The sequence below is a fragment of the Patagioenas fasciata genome, chromosome 5, assembly GCF_037038585.1.
Source record: "Patagioenas fasciata isolate bPatFas1 chromosome 5, bPatFas1.hap1, whole genome shotgun sequence".
Lineage (NCBI taxonomy): Eukaryota > Metazoa > Chordata > Aves > Columbiformes > Columbidae > Patagioenas > Patagioenas fasciata.
The window spans coordinates 36,790,485-36,805,481 of record NC_092524.1 but is presented as its reverse complement, the minus strand read 5'-3'; the positions used below and the strand labels follow the sequence as shown (position 1 = coordinate 36,805,481).

Genomic DNA, 14,997 nt, shown 5'->3' with positions numbered 1-14,997 from the left:
TGTATATCCTGACCAGACTCGTTATTTATGCTACCATAACCCAATGACATAACAAATGAATATGCCTTTCAAAAATTAAAAGACAGTTAAAACCTTTAACTGTTAATGAAGGGGTGAAAAACTATTTTGCCTCAATTGAGTCATTCTGTTTGTAGATAATGCCACAAAGATGTTGATCTTTTATATCAAATTTTTAAAATGGAAATAAAAAGTATTTGGACAACATTGTATTGCCTTTGGAATGACCAGAAGTATTTCTCCTCAACAGTTTACTGAAGGATTGTTTTGTGTCTACACTTTCCCTTTCCTTTGTCCCAGAACATGATCAACACAAAGTTTTGATAACTAAGTTTTATTATGGAAGAAAAAAGTAGATGAATACTCTGAGAAAGAGTTTAGCTTTTCAGCGTGGTCTGTTACGGTTCACAGAACAGGCAAAAAAAAAATGTGTTGGCACCGTGGGGATGAGGAGCAGGCAGAAGTAAGCAGCCAAGAATTAGGAGTTTTGTTGGAGCTAAACTTCCATGAAAAATGGTCTCTGTAGTCATGTTAAATTGAAGTGATTCTCATTAAATTCTAAAATTAACTGTAAAAATATAATCTGATGTATTAAGTAGAGGGTTTTTTATTCAGTTGTCTTATTTTAAATGTCTAATTTTAAATTTTCCTTTTTTTTTTATTTTTTTTATTTGTAATTAGAGCAAACTGGCTGAAGAAACCAGATGCAGATTCTGATGAGCTCTTTCGAATGGTAGCTGAAGTGTTTATCCTATGGTGTAAATCACATGTAAGATAAGATGTATACTTTTTCTTCCATCTCATTCCATCTTTAAATATAAATGTAGTACCTGTGGATAAATTAAACTTCCAGTGATTTTTCTTTTTCATCTTTAGAATTTCAAAAGAGAAGAACAAAATTTTGTGATTCAGAATGAAATCAATAATTTGGCATTTTTAACAGGAGACACCAAGAGCAAGATGTCTAAAGTAAGTTAATAAAAAATTGTGGATCAGTTAAACCTTCAGCATGTGTTCAGTATGTTCTAGGAAGGCTCTGAAAATCTTTTCAGATTGCATCTACTGTGCTGGTAGAAGAAGCAAAAAAGAGTTTTGTTTTCTTTGCATAGCTACTATGCAAAATATAGGCTGTGTGCCTTAGAGTTACTTATTAAATGTCTGCTAAGTAGTCAAAGACACAAGATGAAAATAAAGATCTTGATTTGAAGAAGTTACATGTATTACTATAAGAGAATATGGGTTGTTGATCTTTCAGAAAAAAAAAAAAAAGTTTGACTTTGTAAAAGTCAAGTGAAGAAACATTGGTTGCCTGATCTTTTTCTTGTGATCATCAATCAATATTGTTCTGTCAACTTGTATGGAGGAATGCTATCTTTGCATATACCCCTTTGTTCATACATACACCGTGCCACATGTGCACTGTTTTTCTTTTTTTTTATATTAATGACCACATTCATTTCTTTTTTGCTCATTTTCAATCTGACAAGATGCCAACATGATGGCTGGAAAGTACCTTTGTTACCTGTATAATAGAGAAAATGCATGTTGTCAAGGTAAATTATGCTTTGACATTAAGTGAGGCTGATTGCCTTTCTCAGCTAAAGCAAATGGAGTCTAATTCCAAATTAGCATTGGTAAAGTAGCAAAGAACCCTTGGTTTTATTCATATTTGCAATGGGTTTGGAGTAATCCTCTTCTGAAAGTGTTCCAGAGAAGTGGTGAGGTTTATTGTTTTGTATTTCACTATATTTTGACTGTCTGTAACCTAGCTATTCTAACTTCAGACAATAGAGAGGTAAAATCACAGAATCACAGATGCTATTACATTTCTTAATTCTCTTAAAAAAACCTGTTTGTTTCTTTTCTATGATATTTTTTTAAGTTCTGAAGCTCGGTTAGGCCAAACCCTAGTATTACAAAGTTTACAAGAAAAATATAAACTTTTTTTTTTCAATAGTTCATGACTGGCACTGAACAGCAATTCATACTATATAGAGAATTCTGTATTTGGGGAAAAGGAACTTTTTCATGTGTTTTCTTGTTTTCAAGATGCAGCTCCTCGAAATTGCGTGATAGAATTGAAATGTTTGTATTACCCTCATTAGCAAGATGAGTAGTGGGCACAGACCAAGCTATTTGATGATCAGTTGCACCTTAAGAGTCTAACATATAGCTCTGTATTCTTATCATATGGCAGTGACTACACGTACATTCAATATGTATACTTAAACATTAATACATTAGAATTGGCCAAGAATTAGATGTACTTTTATTTTTTAAAACATGATAGAATAGAATCAGTTGATTGATATTTAATATATATTGTGTCCCACTGCAGTATTGATAGTAGGACAATATGATATGAACACTATCATATTTTAGTCATTCTGGCATGGCAGAAATTACAAAACAAATCTTTACTAAACATAGGTATCCCTCACGCCACTCTGATTTGGATAAAATCAGAAGAATTGAAAATCAAGAATCTATATGACCCAAATTTAAAAGAATTTTCTTTTGAGATTACGTTTTCAAATGCCTCTTATGTGTATTTAAACTTACAGATATATTATGCATAAATACTTGTGTAAATATATTCGTACGTAACAGGGATGTAGATGCATATGTGCTTTTCTTCATATGGGTATACAGTACAGAAAGATTACTTTTTTTTTACATGCATATAATTTCTTGTAAGCATATTGATATCAAATCATAGCATTCAAGAACACTGTGCATGGTTATTTTTTTTATGGGCAGAAATAAAAGATTGTATTGTTCATGACAGAATATTTTATTAATATGGTACCATATCTGCAGGAATGATTGCAGAACAGCTGATCACATAGAGAGGCATTTGTTTCATGATGATTAAATGTTGTGGTTTAACCCCAGCCAGCAACTAAGCACCACACAGCTGCTCGCTCACTCTACTCCTGATGGGATGGAGGAGAGAATCAGAAAAGTAAAAGTGAGAAAACACGTGAGTTGAGATAAAGACAGTTTAATAAGCAAAGCAAAACCTGCACATGCAAGCAAAGCCAAACAAGGGATTCATTCACCATTTCCTATGGGCAGGCAGGTGTTTAGTCATCTCCGGGAAAGCCGGGCTCAATCAGGCGTAACAGCTATTTGGGGAGACAAATGCCATCACTCCAAATGTCACCACTTTCCTTCTACTTCCCCCAGCTTTATATACTGAGTGTGATGTCAGATGGTATGGAATATCCCTTTGGTCAGTTGAGGTCAGCTGTCCTGGCTGTGCCCCATCCCAGCTTCTCGTGCACCTGGCATGGTCAGAGAAGCTGGAAAGTCTTTGACTGCTCATCAACAACTAAAACATTAGTGTGTTATGAACTTAATTCTCACTCTAAATCCAAAACACAGCACTGTACCAGGCACTAGGAAGAAAATTAACTCTATCCCAGCCAAAACCAGGACACTTGAATACCATGATACAAATCCATGAGGCGTCTTTTAGAAGTGCTGTATTGGTTTTCTATATATGGTTTCTATATATGGTTTCTATAAATGGTTTACCATTTCATAATATATAATTTGAGTGCTCTCAAACAGCATATTCGTTAAAGCATAAATTTAGATCTGAATGGTTTTTTGTAAGACTGCATGTTTTAGAATAAACAGGAAATCCTCTAAGTAATTGAGTACCAGGATTTCTTACAAGGTTTAATAGTTATTTGTATCCTCAGAGAATTATCAGTAGAGGACATTACATTAGGGAACATTATATTTATAATTTCTTGCTTTAATATTAGCATTCAGCTCAGGAAGTAGTATGCTAACAGAATAATTAGCACTTTCCTCTTTGTTATCAGTTCCTCGTTATTGATATTATTTTTAGTGGAAGCAACCATATCTGGTATTTATGAAGCATAGGAATGTATAGATGAATATGGACCTTGGCTGTTAACAGTTGGCTCAAGTTTGGGGTCTCTTAAAGGAATAAGGCCCCATGCTGATCTGATTCTGCTTAACACACCTGCCTGTCTTACAGCTGAGACTTAGCATTTTTCCTAAGATACAAATAACTGTGATAGTACTAGCATGTAAAGTGTGATATATCATGTATGGAATGTTCTATATCTTTACATGCCATATGCAGAAAAAGATATGCAGAGGATGAAGGATTAGGATGACGTTATTTATCAGTAGCTAATAGCAATGGTGACAAATGATTAATCATTACAATCAATAAATCAAGTACCCATTGTATTTCAAATATACAATATTACTTTTGTTAATATTTTCTCAAATAAATGTATTAACAGCTGAGCAAGTCTCTTAATTTTTCTTTTCTAAAAAAATGGCAGCAGATTGCTCGGAGGGGAATGGTAAGTTAGAGAACTTTTAGACTGAGAGAGACTGGTAACTTAGTTTATATTGAAATAGTAGATTTGTTATAGAAGTGTTGAAATGGAGAATTTAAACACATTCAGCTGCACTAATCTGTTATTTTTGAACCCTTCATAGCTTTGTTGATAAAAAAGCATTTTGATTAAGATGCAATGATGTCCTATGGTGTTGTACAGTTAGTTGGTATAAAAGACTAAATGTATACATTTGTAGGTTTATAATAAATGTGTAGTACATACGTGGGCATTTTTTTCTGTGTCAGTTTTGGAATCTAAATGAATGCGTGGTTGGATATATAACCTCAGTTGCTAAACACTTGCGTGTCCTACTGAAGTTTTATTTGACTAGCCCTCACTAGGAGGTTTTTTTGTATCTATTTTTAAAAGTGTTTGGATAGACCTATTATAGAACTTTGAGGCAGTCATAAAATCCAAGTTTGTATTATGAAACAGCATTGTGGTTTGTGCCCACTTGTAATACGTAGTACATATCATTTACAAATTTACAATAATTAAGGATTTCTTATTCATATTTTCTGCCAGACTTTTAGATCTCTGAGACTATTTCAGTTGCATAGAATACCTTTCCTCTAGATATGCTATGGTAAATCATGAGTTAATTTCATTTATGATCATCTCTAATAAATGAAACATACTTAACATCTTGTCTGTACTTCAGTGTATATCTGCCAAGCCATGTCTGTGCAGCATCTACATATTTCACACAATTGAAATTGTCAATTAAAATTTACTATTTGTTTGAGTAAGGCATTGAAGGTTCTAAAATGCCTAAGACTTAACTTGATGATTATTCTTTCTGTCTTTCTTGACTTATAGCTGATTTTCTTCACTATGTGATATAAATATAGTAGTATAGAAAGATATTCTAATAACAGCTTAGCTTCAACATTTTGAGGCTAATTCAAGTATCACAAGAAAACATTAATATTAGACCTACCATAGAAGAGGAGTCTTGTTTGTGTTTATTTTTTTGAGTAACAGTTGAAATATTTTCGCTGTTTTACCATGGCTTCATGGTTTTGTTGTTATCTTCTGAAGACTGACTGACACAATGTGGTGTTGACTCTAGAATATGTTTATTTAAGTGTATTTATGGTATTAACATAAGAAACAGGGAAAAAAACCCAAACCTGTTGGTATATGAGAGTTACAGTTGAGTGTATTAGTAGTGTTCTCAAAATGGGCACTGCTGAGAGATATTAGCTTAAGTCAAGTTTTCTCTCAGGCTGTCTTCAAAACAGTAAAGAACTATGCAATGGGAAAAAATACACCTATAAATGAAAAACTGCATCTTCACAGTGGTAGTTTGATTTCCATTTCTAAAGATATATTTCTCAATCGTATTATGGTAGGGGAAAAGAGGTAGAAAGAGCTATTTTGATGAAAATGTCTGATCCAGATACCTTCCTCCTTTTAGTAATATTGGGAAAAGATGCAATAGTTAGTATATTGATGTGCTGCTTACTAGATATAGTTCCTTATGTACTGAAGCAACAAATGGTAGTGCTGAATGGCAACAGATAAATTCAGAAGTTTTATCATTTAATAAGGATTAAACTGAATAAGAATTATTTCACTAAGATCTCATTTGATTATACATTCACAGTCTATAATTTGAGCTACAAACTTATAGTATTTTTATTGTCCTCAGTAAGTTGAGTAAGTTTATTACTAACTTGTAAAATTATCATTTTTTCATCTCTTTTACTCATGTGTTTTCCCTTTATTTTTCTTTCATACAGGCCATGCAAGTAAAGGTACAGGTCAAAGTGCATGATGTGTCTTTGTTTTAGATTTAGAGATGGTCAGGCTCCAGGCATTCTTTTCATTGACCATAGCAGTGGCGTCACAAAGTGAAGGCCCAGGTTCCACCTACTGTAAATTTTCCCCAAGTTAAAGTGACAGTATGTGGCCAGAGCACCTGAAATTCCCTTTGGCACTCCCACGTGTTGCTTAATGTGAAGATATAGTAAAGTTAGCTTTTGTAATTATTTTAGATCTACATTCTGCCTCTGCTGTCTTTCTGCATTCTGATTTTTTATTATTATTATATTGTAGCAGATATTGCAAAAGCAATGCCTAAGTAGAGTAATCAGAAACATGTATTTGGCTTATGATATTCAACAAAAATGCATGGAAGAACTGTGCTATAACCTATGGCCTGTCTGTAAATGAATTGTAGATTTCATTAGAACCAGTAAGTTTAAATTAGATATAGAGTTCAAATCCTACCTTTTTCCAAAATTAAAAAGACCTTTACTAAAGATGTGAGGTGTGACAAAACTTTTGGATAATCCCAATTTCTTTTATGTATTTAATGTATTCAGAGTTTTCTTTGTCTTCAATGAACCATAGTTCCCCTTCCTTTGCATCACTTATATTATCTTTTTAGTATGAATTTCTAAGATAGATGAGTACTTTTCGAACTATGCTGTATTCTTCATTGGTGAAGATGAAGAACAGCAAAATGGAGCATAAAGCCCTTTCATCTTTCCCTTTACCATGTGTGCTGAGAAGCACACATGATGCTGTGAAGAGTTTTTAATCAGTTAAACCAGAGCAGTTGTGTTAAACTAATAGACCTGATTTCATGGTTTGCTATTGTCAAATTTCCCCAGGTATATAGAGTAGGAATTAATGAATGCTTTTATGATGATCTTGGAGAATCAAAAGTTTAAGGAGCGCTGGAAATACTAAAAATATTAATTCCATCATCTTAACCAGTTCTAGCTGATTTTTTTAGTACAGCTAAATTATTTCTTCTTTTTGATTGTGTATTGAGTTATAATGAATCGATTGGAGAATTCTTTATGTGTTTGTTGAAGATATGTCAAATTATGTGTTTAAGTCCTCACACCAGTAAGATCATTATGCGCTGTCAGGCAACCAGATTATTTCATTCTTCTTGTTGAGGTCCTTCTAGTACAGTTAAGTATTTAGGCAAAATATATTCAATTTAATGCTTTTTACATATGAAATGCAGCTATTGTGTTTAGTCTTATAGGTGCATATTAGAACTGAAAGAGACATAATTTTATTGTCATTTAGGTTTCTGTCCGTGACTCTACTTACACATTTATCAGCAGGAGTTGTGAATTCACAGACAGCAGAATTTGATGGCAGAGGCAGAATGGATCTTCTTTTCATGTTTAAAAAAATGTTCAGGTTTTAAGGTTCACCTATTTTTTTCATACCTAGTTTATTAATCTCAAATTAAAATAAAGAAAATTGGATGTGTAAAATGTACTCAAGCATGAAGATAAAGAAAAGTAAACCATTATCTCTCCTTTTCTTTTTTCTTTTTTTTTTTTTAATATATCTATTATATATTTTGTTCTTCCCTGTTTAAGATGCATAGTGACGCCACTGGAATGCAGTGATACATTGTGGGATTTGTTTGTGTCTGCTTTCAATGTAGAGTACAAATAACGTCATTATTATAGCCATTACATCACTGCTACTTCTAAGGCACTTCCAAAAGCAAAGCTTTGAGACAAAGTACTCTCTTGCAATTGTTAGTCCCTTAAGAAAGGAAGCCACATCCATTGTGTATTCCCTCTGACCTTCAAAATGCTCAACATCAGCTATGGACACAGAGATTTACCTTCTAGTAGACAGACTTTGCCAAAATCTACCGTGGAGTAGAATATGTATGGCTGCCTTTTTTTCTTCAAGTGATTACTGTGATAATAGTGCAGTAATAATTGGTAAATAATGAATTGCAATGGATTCTGTGGTATCCTTATGTGGAACTACACAATGTATTACAAAAACAGTAATCACTAAAACTTAATTGACAGAGGGAAAAGGATGTGGAGGGTTAAATGCAAGCATTTGCTATTTTGTAGTGGTGTATAAGCCTGGAGGCCTAGTCCTGAAATCTTATCTTAGGCAAAACTCCCCTTGAGTCTAGTAGGAGTTTAATCTAGGTGCAGAATTCAGAACTGGGCTATTTTTATGTTTTTGTTGTTTACCGTATGTTCATTAAATATATGGGTCTCTTCTAAAGATTTCAATTTGCTGTCTCATAAATGAAAAGTTGTGTGTGAAATATTGTTGCACAGTGTCTGTTGTAAGAAGATAGGGCAGATGTTATTCTGTTGTGCTGTTCACTTATCTGTCTCTTTTATTTTCCTTTTCCTATTACTCATTATCTCCAAAGATGCAAAAGACTTAATTTTTCTTGCCAGAGTTAGTTGTATTAGCCAAAGCCATACGGCAGTGCTTTTCTCTGAGGTGCTAATTCATTGGCATTTTATTGCATTGAATCAAACCCTTTTAGATATTGGTATTTTTCAGTTAAGACAAATCGGGCAATATTCATTAATTCATATGCTGGATAACTACCTTTAAGTGAGTTTCTCACGAAAGTGTAAACATCTTGAATCTGTCTCTGTAACACTGAGGACTAATAAAGTCCCCTGAGACTGACTCAGCTTTTAATTTTAGGATTGTTTCTGATTTGAGAGGTAAGAACCAGAAAACATACTTAGATTTATATGTATGAACACAAAAGTATATTACTGCTATTATATTATTGTTATTGCAGTTTCTACATTGCTGCATACCAAAAGTATTCCTTTACATTTCCCAGTCAAGTCTGTACACTCTTCCTCTAATGTGGCATCTTTAATTTATTGTAATACATCAGAAATATAGTTTCCTTGGACCATTAGGGGAAGAGCATGTTGGAAAAGTGTGTGATCAGAGAATTACAGTCATTTACTTCTCAATTTTTTTAATCATAGTCTGGTGGACAAGATCAAGAGAGGAAGAAAACAAAACGTAGAGGGGATTTGTACTCCATACAAACATCCTTGATTGTAGCTGCACTTAAAAAGATGCTTCCTATTGGTTTGAATATGTGTACTCCTGGAGATCAAGAGCTCATCTCTTTGGCTAAGAGCAGATACAGCCATGTAAGTGTCTATATGGTAGTCATTCCTAAGGCAAAATAAGCAGAACTTTATAAACAGAACTTTGAGGCATAGATAATTAAGCAGTCCATATAATTAAATATATCATTGTACTGTAAGCAATTATAGCTGCTAATTGTGCTTTCACAAGAAAACATGGTGTGTATAGACAGCTGCCATAATTTCCATGATATTTTCAATTTTTATACAATGTACATTTTATATATGGATATTCATTTGGACCAAATTCTGAAATACCTTTAATTCTCTTCAATGTTTAACACATTTTGTGGTCAAAATTAAAGAAATTCTTTGTCCTATGCCCTTCTGGTAAATGAAGTACTTTGCAAACAAAATATATTAAGTTTTAATATTAAAATAATAGCTGTTCTATGTTGTACATGTTCTTATGAGATGGATCATAACCAAAATTGAAAAATACTTCTATCTTTCTACAGAGAGACACTGATGATGAAGTCAAAGAACATTTACGTAACAACCTACATTTGCAGGAAAAGGTAATATAAGAAAAAATCTTTCTTGAGGATGTTGATGTGCATTTTTAAAACACAGAAATCACAACTGCTTTGTTTATCATGATAAGTAAAAAACAAAAAACAAAAAAACAAAAACAAAAACAAACAAAAAAACTCCAGCTTTGGCTGGTATTTCCAAGTTTCAGGAAGTCCTATAGAATGGGACAAGTGTAAAGAATTGAGATATTGGCAGTTTTAAAGCTATAATTACTTAGGATGAACTTGACCCAATAAGAAAATACAATTAAAATGATAGTATTTCAACATCTCTTCTTGAACTTAACATGCTCTAAGGATTAGACAGTATTTCTAGTTGAATTATGTGTACTGTTCCTTGTTATACTATGAGAATAATAGCGGTGTTAGTCAAATTTGGTATCTTCATTCATCAACTTATATATGAAATATGTTGGGTTTTAGTCTGATGATCCAGCTGTGAAATGGCAGTTAAATCTGTACAAAGACATTTTGAAGAATGATGAACCTACGGATCCTGAGAGAAATGTGGAACGTGTGCAGAGGATATCAGCTGCTCTGTATCATCTGGAACAGGTAGAGTTAAATGTCTACACTGTGTTTGTTGTAAAGCAGCATGAGGTTTTTTCCTTGTTGAGACTTTTTCAGCTTTAGTGAGTGTCATTAATAACGTTTCCAGATAAAAATTATTTTTCGGTATGCAGGCATGCACACACACATGCACATACAAATGTGTAAATACGTGAAGTTTCTAATGTAATGTGTTGAAGTGCCTCAGTTTAGCTTCAGGGGAAACTCAGGATATATTTGCCTCTGCAAAACTTTGTGAACAGTCACAACAATAGTATACAAATCATAAACACAGTGTAGCTGAAAACTCTGTAATTTTAGGAAGAGATGTTTGCATTTGCACTTATTTTCAATATACTGGTTTTAGCCTGTCTCCTATTTCTGCACTTGAGGATGCTGTAGCAACTTTTGAATCTATTGCCTGTTCATTCAAATGATACAATTTAAATGCAAAAAGGCATTTGTACACTTTCCACACAAAGTTAATCCACCTCATTCACAAGTAGTGTAGCACAGAAATTCATTCACGTGAGCAATTGCATTTGTATAGTTAGAAACAGGTAAAAAAAAAACATTTTGGAATTTTAGCATGGAGTCCCACATGAGATACTCTTCCATCTCGAGCTTTACTGTATAAACTGAGAGGTATTATATGTAAGGCCCCAAGTATTTTTTCTTATTCATTTAAAAACAAAAACAAAACAAACAAACAAACAAAAAGTAAAAGGAGAAAAACAAAACAATAACTTTTTTTTTCAGATGATGGGGAGTGTTTGTAACAATTTCTAATTTGCTAACTACATTAACCACTTGCTAAAAATAAAATCTTGAATAAAAGTTGAGAGTTTCCACTGTGTCTACTAGAAGATATTTTCCCATAGGTTGAACAACCACTCAGATCAAAGAAAGCTGTTTGGCACAAACTCCTGTCAAAACAACGCAAAAGGGCTGTTGTTGCGTGTTTCAGAATGGCACCATTATACAACTTACCAAGGTAAATGGCTTAAATGTCTATTATTTTTTATTTTGTTTACATTTCTGAGTGCAAGTATTGCTTGTGTGTACACCTACAAGTTTGTTCATTGTTAGGCCTATGTAATTTTGTTTGAGACAGAAGAGTTAGTTAGTTATAAGCTATTCCTCACATTAGCAAAATACTTCTCATGACAAATAACCAGAGTGGGACAAGACGATAGGAATTACACGGCTTCAAAATGAAAATGCTTCATTTTTGTCAGCTGCTACTCTGCATAGCTCTTCAAGTTATCTGTGAAAATTAAGAAGTTGGTGAAGTTGCTGTTTCTGTCCCTTTTTGCCTCTGATTGGTTGCAATTGTTACTCTTTATTCTCCTGTGTTCGTACTTTTTTTTTTTTTTTTAAGATTTGTGTGGCTAGTCCTCTCCTATTGCACGAACACTTCATGCTCTTTAGCTTTTCTGAGGCAATATTTAGCTCCTACATCAGAATGTTATTAATATATGCATTAAAGTGGCTGTTGGGGCATAGCAGTGTAGAATGATATTTTCGACTTGTGTGTTGCTCTGCTTCTTACTCTAGTTGAATGTAGATACCACAAAGTCTGAGATAAATTGCATCCTGTGCCTGAATCCATCTACTACTTTAAACAGAATATTAAGACTGTGCCGCATTGGGGTCATTTCCATTACCTTTTTCCTTCTCAACAAATCTGCCTTTTATTCAGATACAGCCTAAGCTCTTTAATTAAATTTGCTTCTCACCTTCTTCTGCATGTGTTCACCTTTTGTGATTAATATTTTTGTTCAAAGATTGTTTGCAAAGTATTTAACAGATTAGTTGCATTGCATTTTTAAATGCCTTTATTAAAGCCAGCCTACATGCTTGAGATTGCCTAGCTGAGGTCTGTAGCTGTGCCACTAACATACTGGAAGAATGTTAGGTTTGCACAAGACAAAAAGTAAAAAGCACACATCCTTCCTTTACAAAATGTAGTAGTTCTAGACTATAACAACTTTTCTGAGTGGTCACACTACCACCAGGAAATCTTTGAAGAACCAGAGAAATGAAAAGGTGTAAGTACAACGTAAGAAAAAAAACTGGCTAGTATCAACTATTTCATCTTCAAGAATTGTGTTTGGAGAAACAAGAGGAAGTGATATGAGTAAAACACATTTCAGTATTACCTTTTTGTGAGCATTTTTTGCTACTACAGTGTTCTGGATTTGTGAATTCTTAAAATCATTGAAATATGTATGAACACCCAAATGCCTTCAAAAAAACCCACTTCTATTTATTATTTTTGAGGTTGATGGAATGCTTGCCAAAAGGCAAAATGGGTTATGAATCTGTATTTTCATTTTCAAGAAAATATGGAGTAATATACATTGAAGTAAAACATTTTCATTATCTGTAATTTTCATTAAAAACTTTCCTATGTTAAAAAGATTGAGGTTGGTTTTTCTCAGTCTTGATGGTAGATTTTGTGGTGGAGTTTTCTCCTAATTTAAATATGAACATGAGGCAAATCTGTCCAGTTATTTTGTCTTGTAGATTCTAAAAATAAACTGTCATAAAACTATTTTAGCCAATTCATTGTGGTGTCTGCACTTCAAAACAGGCAAGAGGGAAAAAACACTTTGGATGTAGAATCATAAAATCATACAATGGTTTGGGTTGGAAGGGACCTTTAAAGGTCACCTGATCCAAACCCCGCACAATGAGCAGGAACTTCTAGGTAGGTATATTGCTCAATTGATAAGTGCAGAACAAAGTTTTTAAATTCAGTAGTTTATAGACACTTTTTTTTTTGTCTGGATAGATCGCAGTATTCTGACAGGAAAATGAGGCTTTCACTATTATGTACCTATAACTATCTCCGTCATTCAAACTGATTATGTTGCTAATACATCTCTGAACCCTAGGGAGATCATTTCAAGTGGGGTATGATTAACTCCAGGAGTTATGCAAATCCTTTTAACCAGAGTTTCAAATGCAGCTCTACTGATCTTGTTTATCTCGTCATTTTAGTTGCAGCTTTATACTGGGAGTGGTAGTTCTAAAATCAATGCTAAAATGAGTTAATTTAAAGGAGGGTAAGCAAACATGGTGATACCCTTTCATTTATCCTAGAGAAGACTGAATCTTCACTCTTCAAAAATTTTCTGGAGTTTTAGGTGCTTTTTAATACGGTTTATTCTCATATTTTTAATCTATTTTTCTTCAAAATACATTCTTATATGTATCAGTTTTTAGGACTTCCAGTAACTTATTTCAGAAACTGAAATGTCTATTGATGTGCAAATCATAGAAAAAATACTTTAACTTCAGGTGTAAATATTACAAGTACTCCCTTTTCTGAGAAATGCCTGGACATACAGAAGAAATAGTTGTATTTTAAAATATTTTTATTTTTTGAGGAAAAAAAAATCAGTTAAATTAGGAAACACTAATTCTTCATGTTCTGTGTTTAATGAATGCACATGGCTTTGAAAAATGTCTTAAGTGATAAATGTCTTCTCTGAGATGTGTGTATTTATGTTTGATGTTACAAGGAAATTAATCTGAAATTATTTGTCTTATTGGCTGTCATCTGGATATGCCCATAGATACAGCGATGTTGTACATGGCAATTTTTCATACACAGTTTACGAATACATTCTTTCTGACTACTTTATTGAATTTAATTTGTGCCTTTCTTCAATGAAAACCTATATGCTTTTCTTCAGACACAAAATTAGCAATTTCTTCCTGAGCACCTTTCAACGTGTTTGGCTGGAAAAAGTACATGAAAAAACTCAGTATGACAGGCTTATACTCAAGTTAACGGTAATGTAACTTGTGGAGAGCCTCTTCCTTATGCGCACACTTATTCCTTCCCAGCCATGATCTGATATTATCATACAACATGACTTTGTACAATTTTTCAGAGGAGATTCTGATTGGTCAGTTTTTGACATTTGATAATAAAATGGCACCAGTGCCAGCAGAAAAGCCTAGAAGGCTGGCTCAATAGCTATTCTATTATAAAATAACAATTCATGTGCACAATGTATTCAAACAAGTCATACTATATACAGCAACCTTGTGTAATTTTGTTAGTGGTGCAGGACATAAGTAAATGAAAAGGCCACATGGAACAACCTTTGTAACTTCATGTAGTGCACCTCAAAACAAATTTTTCCCCCAAATGTAATGCAAAAATGAAATGGTTTGACCACTTTTATGTGTAGTCTTATTGTCATGAGGTGTATTTTCTGTGGAAAGTTAAAATAATGAATACTGTATAGTAGTAATTAATATGCCTAAGAGTTTTCGAAACTGGTCATTTTCTAGAGCAGGTTTTGTCTACTTCTAATCCAGCTTCTTTGAGGACACATTAATACTGCCCTGATTTTGAACTGAAAGCAAAGAAGCCGAGGCTAGCATTCTCTATGTGGAAGAAGGCAATGATTGTCTACAGATAAGATGCTGGAAAGCACTTGAAAATCATTTTGGTGTTGATGGCCAACTTCTGCTGTCTCAATGTCCTAAATCTAGTAAACTATATTTACATCTCATAGGTGTTAATCCCACCCACTCATTCTCAGTCTGTTCAAGTGTATGTTTTTC

The 14,997-nt window shown here is 33.4% G+C and overlaps 1 protein-coding gene across 11 annotated transcripts in view; it reads left to right on the top strand.

Moving 5' to 3' along the window:
* Nucleotides 1–14,997, top strand: part of RYR3 (ryanodine receptor 3) — a 255,759-nt gene that overhangs the window by 205,108 nt on the left and 35,654 nt on the right. For 7 of the 11 annotated variants that reach the window (XM_065840053.2, XM_065840051.2, XM_065840052.2 and 4 more), the window contains 7 exons: nucleotides 700–787; nucleotides 895–987; nucleotides 9,161–9,331; nucleotides 9,787–9,846; nucleotides 10,285–10,416; nucleotides 11,292–11,404; nucleotides 14,115–14,214. In XM_065840053.2, coding sequence (XP_065696125.1) covers nucleotides 700–787; nucleotides 895–987; nucleotides 9,161–9,331; nucleotides 9,787–9,846; nucleotides 10,285–10,416; nucleotides 11,292–11,404; nucleotides 14,115–14,214 — 757 coding nt within the window. The remainder of the gene's footprint in view (nucleotides 1–699; nucleotides 788–894; nucleotides 988–9,160; nucleotides 9,332–9,786; nucleotides 9,847–10,284; nucleotides 10,417–11,291; nucleotides 11,405–14,114; nucleotides 14,215–14,997) is intronic. The other 4 variants (XM_071809340.1, XM_065840054.2, XM_071809338.1 and 1 more) reach the window with 1 other exon arrangement.